General features: G+C 39.4%; 1 protein-coding gene across 3 annotated transcripts in view; it reads left to right on the top strand.

Moving 5' to 3' along the window:
* Positions 1–6,699, top strand: part of lyst (lysosomal trafficking regulator) — a 369,211-nt gene extending 362,512 nt beyond the window's left edge. For all 3 annotated transcript variants that reach the window (XM_072559529.1, XM_072559520.1, XM_072559538.1), the window contains 2 exons: positions 3,542–3,613; positions 5,388–6,699. In XM_072559529.1, the coding sequence (XP_072415630.1) occupies positions 3,542–3,613; positions 5,388–5,526 (211 nt within the window). In that variant the 3' untranslated portion in view covers positions 5,527–6,699. The remainder of the gene's footprint in view (positions 1–3,541; positions 3,614–5,387) is intronic.
* Positions 6,700–15,208: the final 8,509 nt, after the last annotated feature.

Below are 15,208 nucleotides of genomic sequence, written 5' to 3'. Positions count from 1 at the left end.
TCTAATTCCCCCCCCCACCCTGGGTAATCTATCCTTTCTTTGGGATGTACCTCTATGCTGTGTCCTCAAGTATACCCAGAAACTCCTGCCATTGTTGCTATACTGTCTTCCCCACTAGGCTCTGCTTCCAGTCCGTTTTAGTCAGTTCATTCTCATGCCCCTGTAATTACCTTTATTTAACTATAACACCATTACATCCGATTTTGCCTTCTCTCTTTCGAACTGCAGACTGAACGTTACCATATTATGATCACTGCCTCCTAAGTGTTATCTGACTCTAAGATCTTTTATAAAATCTGGCTTGTTACATAGCATTAAGTCCAGAATAGCCTGCTCCCTTGTGGGCTCCTTCACAAGCTGTTCCGAAAAGCCTGTTCTTCAATTTCCTTCCTAGTGCATGATACTCCCCAAACAGGTCCTCTTTCCTAGCCTTGCCTATGTTGTTTGTGCCAACATGGACCACAACAACTAGATCCACCACCACTTCTCCACAAGCCATTTGGAGATGTCCTGCACCCTGGCACGTGATGGGCAACACACATGCAAGGACTCCCAATCTGGCTCACAAAGGATACTATCTGTCCCCCTAATTATAGAATCCCCTATAACAAGTACTTGTCTTTTTGCTCCCCCCTCTTGAATGGCCTTCTGCACCATGGTGCCCTGGTCAGCTGGCTCATCCTGTCTACCGTCCTTTTCCTCATCCATACAGGGAGCAAAAACCTGTTGGACAAGGTCGAAGGCTGAGGCTCCTCCACTCCTGAGCTCAGAATCCCCCTACCTGCCTCACTTACAGTCACACCCTGTTGTCCCTGATCATTAACTGACTTTGAATTACTTAATCTACCGGATGTGACTGCCCCCTGAAATAAAGTGTCCAGGTAACTCTCCCCCTCCCAGGTGTGACACAGTGTTTGAAGCTCAGATTCCAGATCATCAACTCTTCCAGCAACCAACACTTGCAGATGTGGTCACTGCTGTTCACAGTGGGATCAGATAGCTCCCACATCAAACAGCCACAACACATCACCTGTCCAGTTGTCTCTACTTATTTAATTAATTTATACAAATTTGAGTTAAACAACCGTTATTACTTCTCTATGGTCTTGTTCAACTAACCAGCTAATAGTAAACTTTTAATCAATCACACGAAACACAAGAAATATCAATTGGAATGCCTTACCTTTGCAATGCACAAGAGTCTTTTTTTTGGTTAGAGGTGGGTGGCAGGTGGGCGACACTACACGTGTAGTGTCTCTGGATTCGGCCACTGTCAAAATATGTACCTGAAACTCCCGAGGTAAGTTTATATGTTTAAAAGTTACCTTCCCGTCGTGCCACTGGTACTCGCAGTACTCACTCCTCCCACTCCAACCGCCGCTGAAACAATCAAAATAGATTTATCTCTTGTTGATTCCACCAATATTGCTCCAGGAAACTGTCAAAAAAGCATACTATAGATTCACCTTGCAGCAGTGCACAGATACTCAGTGGTTAGCACTGCTGCCTCACAGTGCCATGGAACCGGGTTCAATTCCACCCTCAGGCAACTGTCTGTGTGGACCTTGCCCATCCTCCCCAACTCTGCGTGGGTTTCTGCCTGGTGCTCCAATTTCTCCCCATAGTTCACAAATGTAGAGGTTAGATTGACCATACTAAATTGACTCGTAGTATCGAGATTGGTTGGATTTGTCATGGTAAATGTGGAGTTATGGGGTTAGGGTTGAGGGCTGGGTCTGAATGGGATGCTGTTTGGTCGTTGTAGACTTGAAGGACTGAATAACCCATCCCTGCACTGTGAGGGTTCTATAACTACCTTGGCCAATTTGATCGGTCCTGTCTATGTGAAGATTAACATTATTTATTTCAACTCCAATAATCTCTTGTTTAATACTCTGTCCAAATAAGTTAGGACTAGTGGTAAAACAGTAGCTTCCTTATTTCAAGGAATTGAAATATAATTGTAGGGAAGTCTTACTGCACTGACCAAGGTATGAGTGACTACATCTCCAGGCTCAACAATCTTCAGCTGCTTCAACAGTGAACGTTCCTCCAACATAAGGTCAGAAGTCTGGGTGTTCGTTGATGGTTGTGTAGTGTACAGCAACATTTGCAACTCCCCTGATACTGAAGCAGTTCATGCTCAAATGCAACATGATCCACACGATATGCAGGCTTAGGCTGACAAGTAACATTCAATGCACACAAATGCTAGGCCATGACCATCATCAATATGAGACAATCTAACCACAGTCTCATGACATTTAATGGTATTAGCATCACTGAAACCCCAGTATCGATATCCTTGCAGTTACCATTGACCAGAAACTCAACTGGACTTGTCACATACATACAGTAGCTACAAGAAAAGGTCAGAGGCTAGGAATGCTGTGATGAGTGACTCATTTTCTAACTCTCCAACACCTGTCCATTATCTACAGGACACAAGTCAGGAATCTGATGGAATACTCCTCTGTTGCCTGGAAGGGTACATTTCCAACAACACTCAAGAAGCTTAACACCATCCAGGGCAAAGCAGCACACTTGATTGGCACCACATCCACAAATGTCCACTCCCTTCACCACGAATGCTCAGTCATAGCAGAGTATACTATTTACAAGGTGCATTCCAGATTCACTAAAGATCGTCAGACAGCACCTTCCAAATCCATGACCACTTCCATTTAGAAGGCCAAAAGCAGCAGATACATGGAACACTGCTATCTTCTTAGGGGCAACTAGAGACAGGCAACAAATGCTGGCTATCCAGTGACATCCACATCTCTTAAATGATTTATTTTAAAATCTGGAGTACTGAGAGCAGTTTTGGTCTCCTTATTTAAGGAAAGGTATTATTTCATTGAAAGCAGTTTAGAGAATGCTCCATGGTATGGATGCATTATCTTATAAGCAAAGGCTAAACACATTGGAACTCCGCTCACTAGCATTTAGAAGGATGAAAAGTGATTTCATTGAGGCATATAGGATTCGTAAGAGACTTGAAAGAATAAATACTGAGAGTCTAGGACCAGAGGACCTATTGAAAGTGTCTCTCAAAGTGCGCAAATTTAAGACTGACATGGAGGCATTTCTTTGAGTGTTGAGTCTGAGGGAACTGTGAAAGCCGAGTTCCTGTGTATATTTATGCCTGAGATGGATTGTTGATCAGTAGGGGTATCAAGGATCATTGGGAAAGACAGGAAAATGGATGTGAAGAGTGTTGGCTCAGCTGTGATCCGAATGAATGGTCAAGCAGGATGACAGGCTAGAGGGCCTACTCCTATTGCTATTTTATAAGATCTTATTGATTGAGAAATTTGATATAGGCACATTGTGTTTGTACATTAGCTTCGCAGGTACTTCATTGATTGTTGCTTACTTTCCCTTTAGCTGTTCATTTATAAAACCTTTCAAATGCTTAAATCTTTCTTATCTGTGGACCCAATAAACTCCTTTAATCACATGTACGGGCAATTTTTTACTGTAATAATTAAAATGACAAGTCAGCATTCTTACTTTTGAACATTTCTGTGCCATTCAGGCTGTGGAGTACATGGGACTTGAAGCCTGTTAGGGAAATTGCTTTCCCGAAATCAAATCGGCCTATTGTCAGGTAAGATTGAGAAAATACATTTGTGTTGTACAGAATTGTAGATGCCATGTTTTATGCTAATATTGTTTAAGTATGCTCCTGTGTATCCAGTCATTCTAAGAATAAGATTTTCAGATGAACAGAACAATCTCAGCAGGCTATATCCAAGATTCACTTTCTAACCGGTTTGTATTTCAGACCACTCTTGTATTGCTAGTTGTATATGTCCCTCATTGGCATCTATACCTCCAGTGCCCAAGGTGTATAACTTGTGAAATTCTAAAATTTCTTTCCCACTTCTACTCTTTCTCTCCTTTACAATTTTCTTTTAAAATATATTTCCTTGGCCAATCACAAGCTTTACTGAGTTTTTTGAAGAAGTAACAAAGAGGATTGATGACGGCAGAGCGGTAGACGTGATCTATATGGATTTCAGTAAGGCGTTCGACAAGGTTTCCCATGAGAGACTGGTTAGCAAGGTTAGATCTCATGGAATACAGGGAGAACTAGCCACTTGGATACAAAACTGGCTCGAACGTAGAAGACAGGGTGGTGGGTGGAGGGTTGTTTTTCAGACTGGAAGCCTATGATCTGTGGAGTGCCACAAGGATCGGTGCTCAGTCATTTAGAATCATAGAATCCCTACAGTTTGGAAACAGGCCATTTAGCCCAACACGTCCACACTGACCCTCCGAAGAGTATCCCACCCAGACCCATTCCCCTACCCTATTACTGTACATTTTCCATGCCTAATGCACCTATCCTACACATCCCTGAACTCTATGGGCAGTTTAGCATTGGCAGTTCACCTAACCAGCCCGTCTTTGGACTGTGGGAGGAAACCAGAGCACCCGGAGGAAAACCATGCAGACACTGGGAGAATGTGCAAACTCCACACAGACAGTTGCCCGAGACTGGAATCGAACCTTAGTCCCTACGGCTGTGAGGTAGCAGTGCTAACCGCTGAGTCACCATAAATTATATAAATGATTTGGATGTGAGCATAAAGGTATAGTTGGTAAGTTTGCAGATGACACCAAAATTGGAAATGTAGTGGACAGCGAAGAATGTTACTTCAGTTTACAACGGGATCTTGATCAGATGGGCCAATGGGCTGAGGAATGGCAGATGAAGTTTAATTTAGGTAAATACGAGGTGCTGCATTTTGGGAAAGCAAATCTTGGCAGGGCTTATACACTTAATGGTAATGTTCTGGGGAATGTTGCTGAACAGAGAGATCTTGGAGTGCAGGTTCATAGCTCCTTCAAAGTGGAGTTGCAGGTAGATAGGATAGTGAAGAAGGTGTTTGGTGTGCTTTCCTTTATTGGTCAGAGTATTGAGTACAGGAGTTGGGAGGTCATGTTGCAGCTGTACAGGACATTGGTTAGGCCACTGTTGGAATATTGCATGCAAATCTGGTTTCCTTCCTATCAGAAGGATGTTGTGAAACTTGGAAGGGTTCAGAAAAGATTTACAAGAATGTTGCCAGGGTTGGAGGATCTGCGCAATAGGGAGAGGCTGAACAGGCTGGAGCTATTTTCTCTGGAGCGTCAGAGGCTGAAGGGTGACCTATATAGAGGTATATAAAATCATGAGAGGCGTGGATAGGATAAATAGACAAAGTCTTTTCCCTGGGGTGGGAGAGTAGAAAATTATCAGAAAAGGAAAAAAAAAATTTGTGTTGATGGTCAAAAAACATACCAAAAAATTAGGTAAAATCCTGAGTTAAATGTTTACCATATTTTTGATAATCGTGCTTTTTTGACTTCGTTATATTCTCTTTGGTGTCCTACAGTCTCACGTTTTCCTGCGATGGCCATCATCTCTACACAGCAAACAGTGATGGCACTGTGATAGCCTGGTGTCGTAAGGACCAACAACGGATGAAGCTCCCTATGTTTTATTCCTTTCTAAGCAGTTACGCTGCCGGCTGAACATTTAAATTGGGTTTCTTTATACCAATCACTGTGCACATTTAGAATCTTCAGTGCTTTAGGGGTAAGGTTGAGGTTGAGAAATGAAATGTTCCTCTCCTCAGTTGTGTATATATTCTAAATGAGAAAGATCCTCATAAAAGGAACAATTGATTTTCAACAGAACAAGATGGAATATGGAAACAGATCTGCAGAGCAGCTTTTGTCATTGCGTTCTGTTGCCTTCCTGCCCATGATGGGAATCCTTGACTTGTTGCATATACAGTTCTTCAAAATATTAATGGTTTCAAATGGGCAACCTAAAACTCAGTTCCAGCGGTTTCAATTTGATGTAAATTATGCAATGTGTCTGGTTGATAATTTTACAGAGTGCAATATTTTTTACTTCTGAATCTATATCAAGTTTTGCATACAATGCGCATGAGACCAAGCAGTGTAATGAGGTACAAGAACAGAATCAATTACATAACGGAGCATGGAATTATGATATAAAGCACCTTAAACCAATTTCTGTGCACACAGCATCTATCTGCGATTGCCTTGAATGTTTTTCATCTTTGTAAGTGCGACCATTTCTCATTCTGTTTCTTGAAAATGATTTGTCATCTGAATAATTTGATATGAATCAAATTGTTCCTTCCCTTTATTTTTCATAAGTAACAATGAGCAGATTGAGAGATCAAGTTTTATTTTGCCAGTGCTTGCCAGATTGCATGAAAAGATACATCTACCTAAAAGCAAATGGATAACAGAAATTCTACACAGAAAACAATGTTGGCTTTATTGAAAATACAATACTGGTTGTTTATGGTCGAACTATAATCCACGTGTGTCAAATACATGACTGTTTATTTAACTGGGAGGCACATGATCCCAACTTTGTCTGCCATTTTCTCTCTGAAAGTTGTCTTTTGATTATTATTCTTAAATATATTTAAAAATAAAGAGTTGAAAAGTATGCATTTTGCAAGTATTTTGACGAAAGTGAGATAGTTTCAATGATTTTTGCTGATATTTAAAACTTTAACAAATAAGTTTTAAAAAAATTATGAAACCATTGTTCCTCAGACTTGGAAAGTGAGCGTTTGCTGTCTTTTGTACTTCCACTCGTTACATATCTGTACAAACTATTGTGATGAATATTTGAACATTAAATTAACTGTAATCTGTAAAGTCTTTCTGTTCTTGTCTTTTTATTCTACTAATTATGTTTTGCTGATATTTAATATTAAGTTAGTTTAAAAATTCATGAAATCGGTGTTCTGTAGATTTTGAAATGTTGCACCTATTTGCTGGCCCTCGTTGACATTGCTGATCCCCATGAGAAACTTTAATGGTATTTGGATGGGTGATTGAAAGAGTTGCTGAAAGGAAAGAAAAATGGCAAAGGGATAAGGGCATAGGCCAATGTGTCATCATATGGTTACAAAGATTTTGGTAGACATTTATGGTAATGTCAGTCAACTAATAATCCAAAGCCCCAAGTTTGAGTCCATGGATTTGAATTCCACCAAAGCAGATGGAAAATTTTGTATTCAGTAAAATCTGGAATTACAAGATAGCGTAATGGTAAACATGTAACTAATCAAAATTGTTAAGCAACAATTTGGTTCACTCACGCCCTTTAGGGGAAGACATCTATTGCCCTTATCTCGTCTGGCTTACGTATGACTCCACACCTACACCAATGTGGTTGAATCTTAATTGTTCTCTGAAATTGCCTAGAGATTCACTCAATTCAAGAACAACTAGGGATGGACAACAAACACCAGCTTTGCCAGCCCTACAAGAATAAAGAGGTGATGGAATATAGTCCAGTGGGAATATGTTATTTAGAAGAAGAGTGTCATCATTCCTCCACTAGATCTTCATTAAAGCTGTAGTGTTGATATAGTCATCCACAATAATCTCATGGATGGCAAGGGCCGTATTGGCATGATAACAAGAATTGGGAATGGGGAGAATCATAATGTCCTCGAGCCACAGAATTTGTTAGTCTTTGGTCCCTTAACTTTCTTTAGTATTATTTCTCTACAATTACTTGTCTGAATTTCCACATTTGTTTTAGCCCCAGCTACCTTTTATTTCTGGTATGTAGCTTGTGTCTTCTACTGTAAAGGTAGATGCCAAATAATTGTTCAGTCCATCTTATTTCCTCACTTCCCATGATAATTAGTTTCTCAGAAGGAAAGATGGGACCAACATTTACTACTTCTCTCTTTTTACATATTTGTGAAATCTCTGACCCCCTGTGTTTAACTCCTGCCTAGTTTACTTGTGTTTTCTACGTTTACCGTTGTCATTAAATTTTTGGTTGCCCTTTATTGGTTCCTTCAGTACTCCTAATCCCCAGACTTTATTACTTATCATTGCAAAATTGTAAGCTTCTTCTGGATCTTCTTGCTGGATATTTGGTTTCGAAGGAATTTATTTTTGACCATTCTTAATTATTTCTTTAAATATTTCCCACTTTATTTATCACCATAGTTTTTAATTTATTTAACCAATCAACCTTAGCTTCCTGTTCTCTCTTCGTTATGTAAGTGTTTATTTAAATTTGATTCATACCAATAGAAGATTACTGTTTCCTAGACAGAACTATAAATGGATCATTTTCTGGTCATCAAGATATATTGAGTGCCATGCCACAAGAATCAGTACTAAGACCTTAACCTTTTATATAAATTGGTTTGTATGAAAGAACCAAATATTGTTACATTTGTAACAGGTATTGTTACATTTTATAAGATAAAAACAGGTAGGAAAGAAAATTATAAAGAAGATATAAAACATGGAAGACACGTCCATTATGGTTAGTAAATACTGATTCCCACTTTTCGTTTTAGTGAGGGGACCTATACAGTCAATCATAGCCCACATGAAAGGTTCTTCAAATGTGGAAATTGGCACCAAAGGCACTGGTTTTATTACTGACTGTGACTTCCCTACCATCTGACATGTATGACAGGTACAGCAAAATTCAACCAGATCTTTATGTAATCCAGGCCAATACAAATGCTTCTGTATCTTAGCCTAGTCTTCCTTACTCCTAGATAACCACCTACAGGTCATTCATGTGCTACCCACAATGTATGCTACCAGCAACAAAAGCTGGTGAATGTCAGTTCATTTCTCATCTGCACTAACCTGCCAAGGTCTCCATTTCTGCCTTAAGATTTTATCCTTAAGGTAGTAATATTCTGGAATACGTTCTGATTCCTTTTCAGAGTAGGCTTTATGATATAAATCTTTTATTGTCTTGTCTGTTTTTTTGTAACTTCATTAGTCTTTCAGAACTAAACATCTCTGCCTGATCCTCTACCTGCTCAGGTTTTTTCTTTACCATTTCATCAAACAGGTTGTCAGCTAACTAGACCTCAACTCCTCCGTCTTTCTCTTTGGTTTACCCTTCTCGTTTACCCTTCTCGTTTTAACTTATGACTGTGGGATCTTGTCACCACACAGTGTGGAAGAATTCCAGTGTATTTTTCTTTTAACTCTTTAATTTCCCTGGTTTTCTTTCAGCTTCTCCAGTGCAATGGGCATCACTTCCACTTTTGATCTGGCTATATCGTTTCCAAGAACACAGTATTCCTGGAATGGACACTCTTTCAATCTTGATTGGACTTCCTAACTTTATCTTACACAGGGGAACACTAATTCTCTCTCCATTTATTCCAGATTATCTCACACTCAGACATTTCGGAAGGAATGTAAATATTTTCATCTCATACTATTAGAGACTGATCAGCTCCCGTAACCCTCAATATTTTAACTTCTTTACCTACTCCCCTATTCTACCTGAGTAAATCTTCCCCACACAGGTGATGACTTTGAAAAGATCAGATACTATCTTACTGTCCACTAGGCTGTGCACTCTGCTGAAGCTCCTTGATTTTTCTCAGGATTTCCTTCACTACCTCAACTAATCCCACTGGTTTAACACCTTTGATCTCATTATTTTTCCCATTGCCTTTCTTAAACCACCAGCACTGTGACTTTGTGTCCCACTCTGTTACAGTGAAAACACCTGAGGTCTTTCACCTTTTTTTTTCCACCCTCTTGGGTTTCCTTTTTCACTTGTGGTGGACTGTTCCCAGTGTGATCTACTTTTTGATTTTCATTGAAGGATCTACCTCTTGCCCAATTTCTATCCTTCACGGAATGATATTGCTGCCAGAAGCTCTGTTTCGAATTATACACTAATATACATTCATCTACATGCTCTGCAGCTTTTCTCGCTATTTGAACTTAGTGCTTCTCAAAATGAGTTCTTATCATTTCTGGAAGTGAGTTTTTAAAGGTCCTCCAGCAGAATAGTATCTCTAAGAGCCTTTATATGTCTCTTCTATCTTTAATGCTCTCATCCGTCTATCAAGTTTGCTCTGTTTAATTCTTTCAAACTCAATAGAAGTCTGACCTGGTTCCTTTCTTATATTTCTGAACCGTTGTCTTGTATGCTTCGTAGGCACTTGTGTCACGAAATTGGTGTGTAAAAATGGGGAAAAGCTTGGGAAAGAGGAAGATCCTTCATTGAAAAGCATAAAGTAGGTCACCCTGGGAATCTCTTACCACAGGTGAAAAAAGAAACCCAAGAGGGTGAAAAGGAGGTGAAAGGCCACCGGTGTTTTCACTATAATAAGTTGGAACATGAAGTCACAGTGTTGGTGGTTGAAGAAAAGCATTGGGAAAGAGAATGTGATAAAAGAGGCTAAACCAGTGGGGTTAGTCGAGGTAGTGAAGGAAATTCTGAAAGAAGTCGAGAAGTGCACAGCCTAGTAAGAGGCTGGAAAGTAAGATAGCGCCCAATCTTCCACCGATTTCACCTCTGGGTAAGGTATACTCAGGAAGAATAGGGGGAGAAGGAAAAGAAGTCAAAATATTGAGAGATACAGGAGCTAGTCAGTCTTTATGAAGAAATGAAAGCATTTGCTCGCCATCTGAAATAATAACCTGAAATAGTGATAATCTGTGGTATAGATGGAGAGATTTAGTGTTCCCCGGTGTAAGATCAGGTTGGAAAGTCCACTCGACTGGGAAAGTGACAGTGGGAGTGATTGAAAGGGTTTCTGTTCCAGGAATACAGTTTGTTCTTGGAAACGACCTAGTAGGGTCAAGGGTGGGAGTGACATCTGTTATAGTGGAGAAGCTGCAAGAATTCCAGTGAAATGAAGAGTTAAAAGAAAAGTAACCTGGAATTTTTCCAGTCTGTGTGGTAACAGGATCCCATAGTCATAAGTTAAGGCAAGATGTAAAAATCAAAGAGAACCAAGGGACTTGAGATCCAGTTAGCTGACACCCTGTTTGATGAAATGGTAAAGGAAAAACCTGTAAAGGTAGAGGATCAAGCTGAGGTATTTAGTTATGACAGATTACTGGAGTTACAATAAAAAGATGAGACAATAGTGCAGAGGAGAAATGAGTGGAAGAACATCAGATTGTGTTGCCGGTAGCACAAGAATTACCTGTAGGAGGTCACCTAGGAGTGAGGAAGACTCAGACTAAGATATAAAAGCATTTCTATTGGCCTGGATTACATAAGAATGTGGTTGGATTTTGCTGTATCTGTCACATGTCAAATGATAGGAAAGCCCACAGGCAATATTAAAACCAGTGCCTTTAGAAGGGGAACCAGAGGAAAATGTATTAGTCACTGCCTGTCGGAGTGAGGAATCAAATCCAGATGATTCAGATTTTGATGTGTCTCAGTAGATTGACTAATGAAGTCCTTAAGAACTGGGGTGGATGGTAAGCTATCTATATCAGGACCATAGAACTGAATTGAGAGGCGTGTTGCAGCAGTATGAGGAAATATGTAAAAATAGAATGGGGAGGACTAACTATTGTTCTTGAAGTTGACGTAGGGAATGCTGTTCCAATAAAGCAACACCTCTACCGGCTTAAAGCAGCACAGGCACAGAAGGAAGTGGAAGTGATTCTCCAAGAAGATATCATCGAGCCAAGTCAGCGAGTCGCCAATTGTGTTAGTTCTAAAGCCAAGTGATTCTCGGCGATTGTGTGTGGATTATCGGAAGGTCAATATCGTAACTAATATCAGATTCAAAACCAATTCCAGAGCTGGAAGACTGTAGAGAGAGTTGGACAAGCCATTTACATCACAAAGGACTTTGTGTGGTTACGAGCAAGTACCTTTGTTGGAGGAAGCGAAAGAGGTTTCTGCATTTGTGACCACAAATGGGCTCTATCAATTTAAAGTAATGCCTGTTGGAATGAAGAACGCAGCAGCCACACACTTCAAAGACTCAAACAGAGTTGTGGCAGGCTTGACTAATGGGGTGCATCTATCTCGATTATTTAGTGATCTTTAGCCATTCGTGGAAAGATCACATGTTGCATTTGGCAGAGCCATTTGAAAGATTATGGAAAGAAAACCTGGTTCTTAAGTTAGAGAGAAGGGAATTTGGGAAGATAGAAGTGATATTCTTGGGACATAACATCGGATTTGAAAGGATGCCCCCAAGTAATGTGAAGATGAAGGCCATCGAGGAATTTCCTAGACCATCCTTGAAGAAAGGTGCTTTGATTATTTCGGGACTGAGGGGGTTCTACCAGATGTTTGTACCAAACGTCAGCAGCTTGGTGACACTGCTGATGGATTTGTGAAAGAAGAACATGAAATTTTGGTGGTCAGAACAATACCAGGTGGCATTTGAAAATTTAAAAGCAGTGTTAACCGCCAGTTTTAGACACATCAAATTTCTTGAAGCTCTTTAGTCACGATTAACACCAGCAATTTAGGGGTTGGAGCTGTGTTGATGCAGGAAGCTGTTGTCAGAATTGAAAGGCCAATGATTATTTTTTTCAAAGAAACACAATATCCACCAGGGAAAATACTCTACCATCAAAACAGTTCTTGAGTTTGGCATTGGCCTTACAACATCTTAATGTTTATATTACAAACAATGTTTCGGAGATGGTTGTGTACTCAAGATTACAACCCTCCCACCTTTTTAGAAATATTTAAGGACTAAAATATGAGACTATTTTGTTGGGATTTTATGTTACAGGTGCTTAATTTACAAATTGTACACGTGAGTTATAAAAATGTTACTGCAGATGTGTTTATACGGGCTTAAAAGAAAATGTACAGATAAGAGAGAACTGGTACAGTGCAATGTTATGTATGTATGCAGAATCTGTATGAAAGGTATAACTTTAGATTAATGACCTATGTATCTCACAATAGTAGCATTGAGATTCAGAAGAAAGAAAACAAAACAAAGCCATTGTTTCATGTGATGGTTCATTTTTTTCTTAACAGGAAGGTATAATGAAATTGGTGTGTAAAAACAGTGAAGTTGTAAAATGGGGGAAAGCATGGTGTTGTCCTTTTAAGAGGTAAAGTGCTTTTTCAGCTGAGAGTTAAATAGACAAGGGGTCTGTGAGCAGATGAGAATAGTATAGATAGTTCTAACAATTGGCTTTGTTTTGGGATACCTTAGGATTTGTTTTGATGATGAGTTTGACTTTGGCCAATTTATTTAAACCAAGCACTCAACGATTCAAAGCCAATTGAATCGAAAAACTAATGGTGTTGACAGTCTGAAACCAATAAGATTGTGCAAGTTTGCTGCATCATTGGTGGTATTTAAGTGTTTTTTGAAAATCAGGAGAGCCAACTGCCATCTGAGACAGAAATACCGAGCTCTCTAAAGCAGTTTCCATGCTCTGTTAAAAACACTATCCATTTATAAAGTTACATGGCACATTTAGCGAATATTGTTGACACCAGAAAATGACTGAGAAGGCATTTTGGAAAGAGGAAGATGTCGGAAGAAGACACAGGAAGTTCATAAGGATCCATTCTGTGTGAACTTTGAGAGACTAAGTTTTAAATTACTGTTCTTATTAATTGGATTTTTAGAAGTGAGACCTGTATTATTGAAAGAGCACACCAGTAGGATCTTGTTTTATGTGGGAATAGATAGAGTTTGGGAATGGGTTGTTAGGAATTCTGTTAATTTGTTTACTGTTGGAGTTAGATAAATAAAATGTTACTTGTGAATTGTAGAGTGAGTGAAAGAATTTCATTTCATTTAACCACACCTTTTCAACAGATTGTGGGGGTGAGAGGTAGGTTGTACCACTTATCACATTTCTTTATCAGATTACAAGGTAAGATGCTCCCCTCTGGGTGTTTCAGTTTTAATTATCAGAAGGGTGTCAACCTCTGCTTTGGAACACTCAAACTAGCCTATTTTACCTCTTCATATTCTCCTGACACCATCTCTGATAGTGCTATCTGTTATGAAGTGGAGGTTGGCCTCCGTCTGACAACTCTGAATACATCTCACCAGCCCTGCCTACCAACTTGGTCTGAATTCACATTACCCACACAGCCAGCTCATCTGTTTAGCCAATTTCTCAAAAGAAATAAAAAAGACTTCTACATCTTTTTCATTGAATTTTGGTAATGTTTTGACATATTTGTATATGTCCCTACCAGGACTTTGTCTACAATAGATTTGTTCATTGTCACTATCCTCCTCACTAAGCTTACCTTCTACCCTAACCTCTATCCTGTTATATCGACTTTCCTGTCAAATTGCCAACTTCTGAAGTTCAAACTCTTTCCCTTTCTCCTGTTCTCTCTCTCTCTCTCTTTTTTTCCTCTGCTTGTAACCATAATTCAAACTGTTCAGTTCCCATTCCCTTTTTTTGTCCTCTAACTCCAGTCGTCTTATTTGTAATTTAGTTTTTTCTAACTCCTCTGCACTTGCCTGTTTCTCTGATATACCTAAATGCTTGACCAACTCCTTTACAATTTCACCTTTCCTCGTATCTCTTGTTGAGCCCAATTCTAGCCTGTAAGCTATTTCTAAAAGTGTCTTCTTTTTCTGTCTTTAAACTTTCTTGGCAAGTATCTTCAAACCTCTTTAGCAATGTTAAGAGCCATTTACCCCACTCTTGATTTAACGAACCACAAGTAATCAAAATTAACCAGATTTTCCACTTTCCACGTAAGTTTTACTTAAACATCCAGTTCACTAATCCCCAGGTCTGTTTAAATCTGGTGGGACTTTCATACCTTGAATTTGTTCAAATCTGTCCAAATGCGTTCAGAACCTGTATATGAACGGATTTGTCTGGATACCAGACATGAAACCCAATCTGTTATGAAGCTGATAACTGAAACCGGAACATCCAGAGAGGCTCGGCTCACCTCATAATCTGTTTAAAACGAAGTTGTGATAAGTCCCCCTGCAAACTGTTATAAAGGAGTGGTTAAATAAAATTAAATCTTTTCACTCTTACTATAATCAACAATAAAATGTATTTATCTAACTCAAACAGTTAACAAATTAACAGAACCACTAACAAACCAAACAATTTTCCTCTAACTACTACCAATTAAAACAAAATGCTAATAGTATGCTGTTCTAATAAATACAAGTCCCACTGATATAACAAAAATAGAATGTAATCTCTCAAAATGACAGCTCGGATATGTCTTCCACAATGCTCCACAGCGTTTCTGCTGATCTTCTTTCAGGAACACCTTCTTGTTCGAATTGTTGCATCAGGAACACCTCTCTCTGCCAAATTCTGGTGTTAGGAATATTAGCTAAGAATGCCAATGTACCTTTCGTCAGATGATGATGGTTACTCTGAGAGCTGAGAGACCTATTCTCTTCAGATGGCAGTTTGCTCTCTCCAATCT

The sequence above is a fragment of the Chiloscyllium punctatum genome, chromosome 3 (genome assembly GCF_047496795.1).
Source record: "Chiloscyllium punctatum isolate Juve2018m chromosome 3, sChiPun1.3, whole genome shotgun sequence".
NCBI classification, from domain to species: Eukaryota; Metazoa; Chordata; class Chondrichthyes; order Orectolobiformes; family Hemiscylliidae; genus Chiloscyllium; species Chiloscyllium punctatum.
This window is presented reverse-complemented; position numbering and strand designations above follow the sequence as displayed.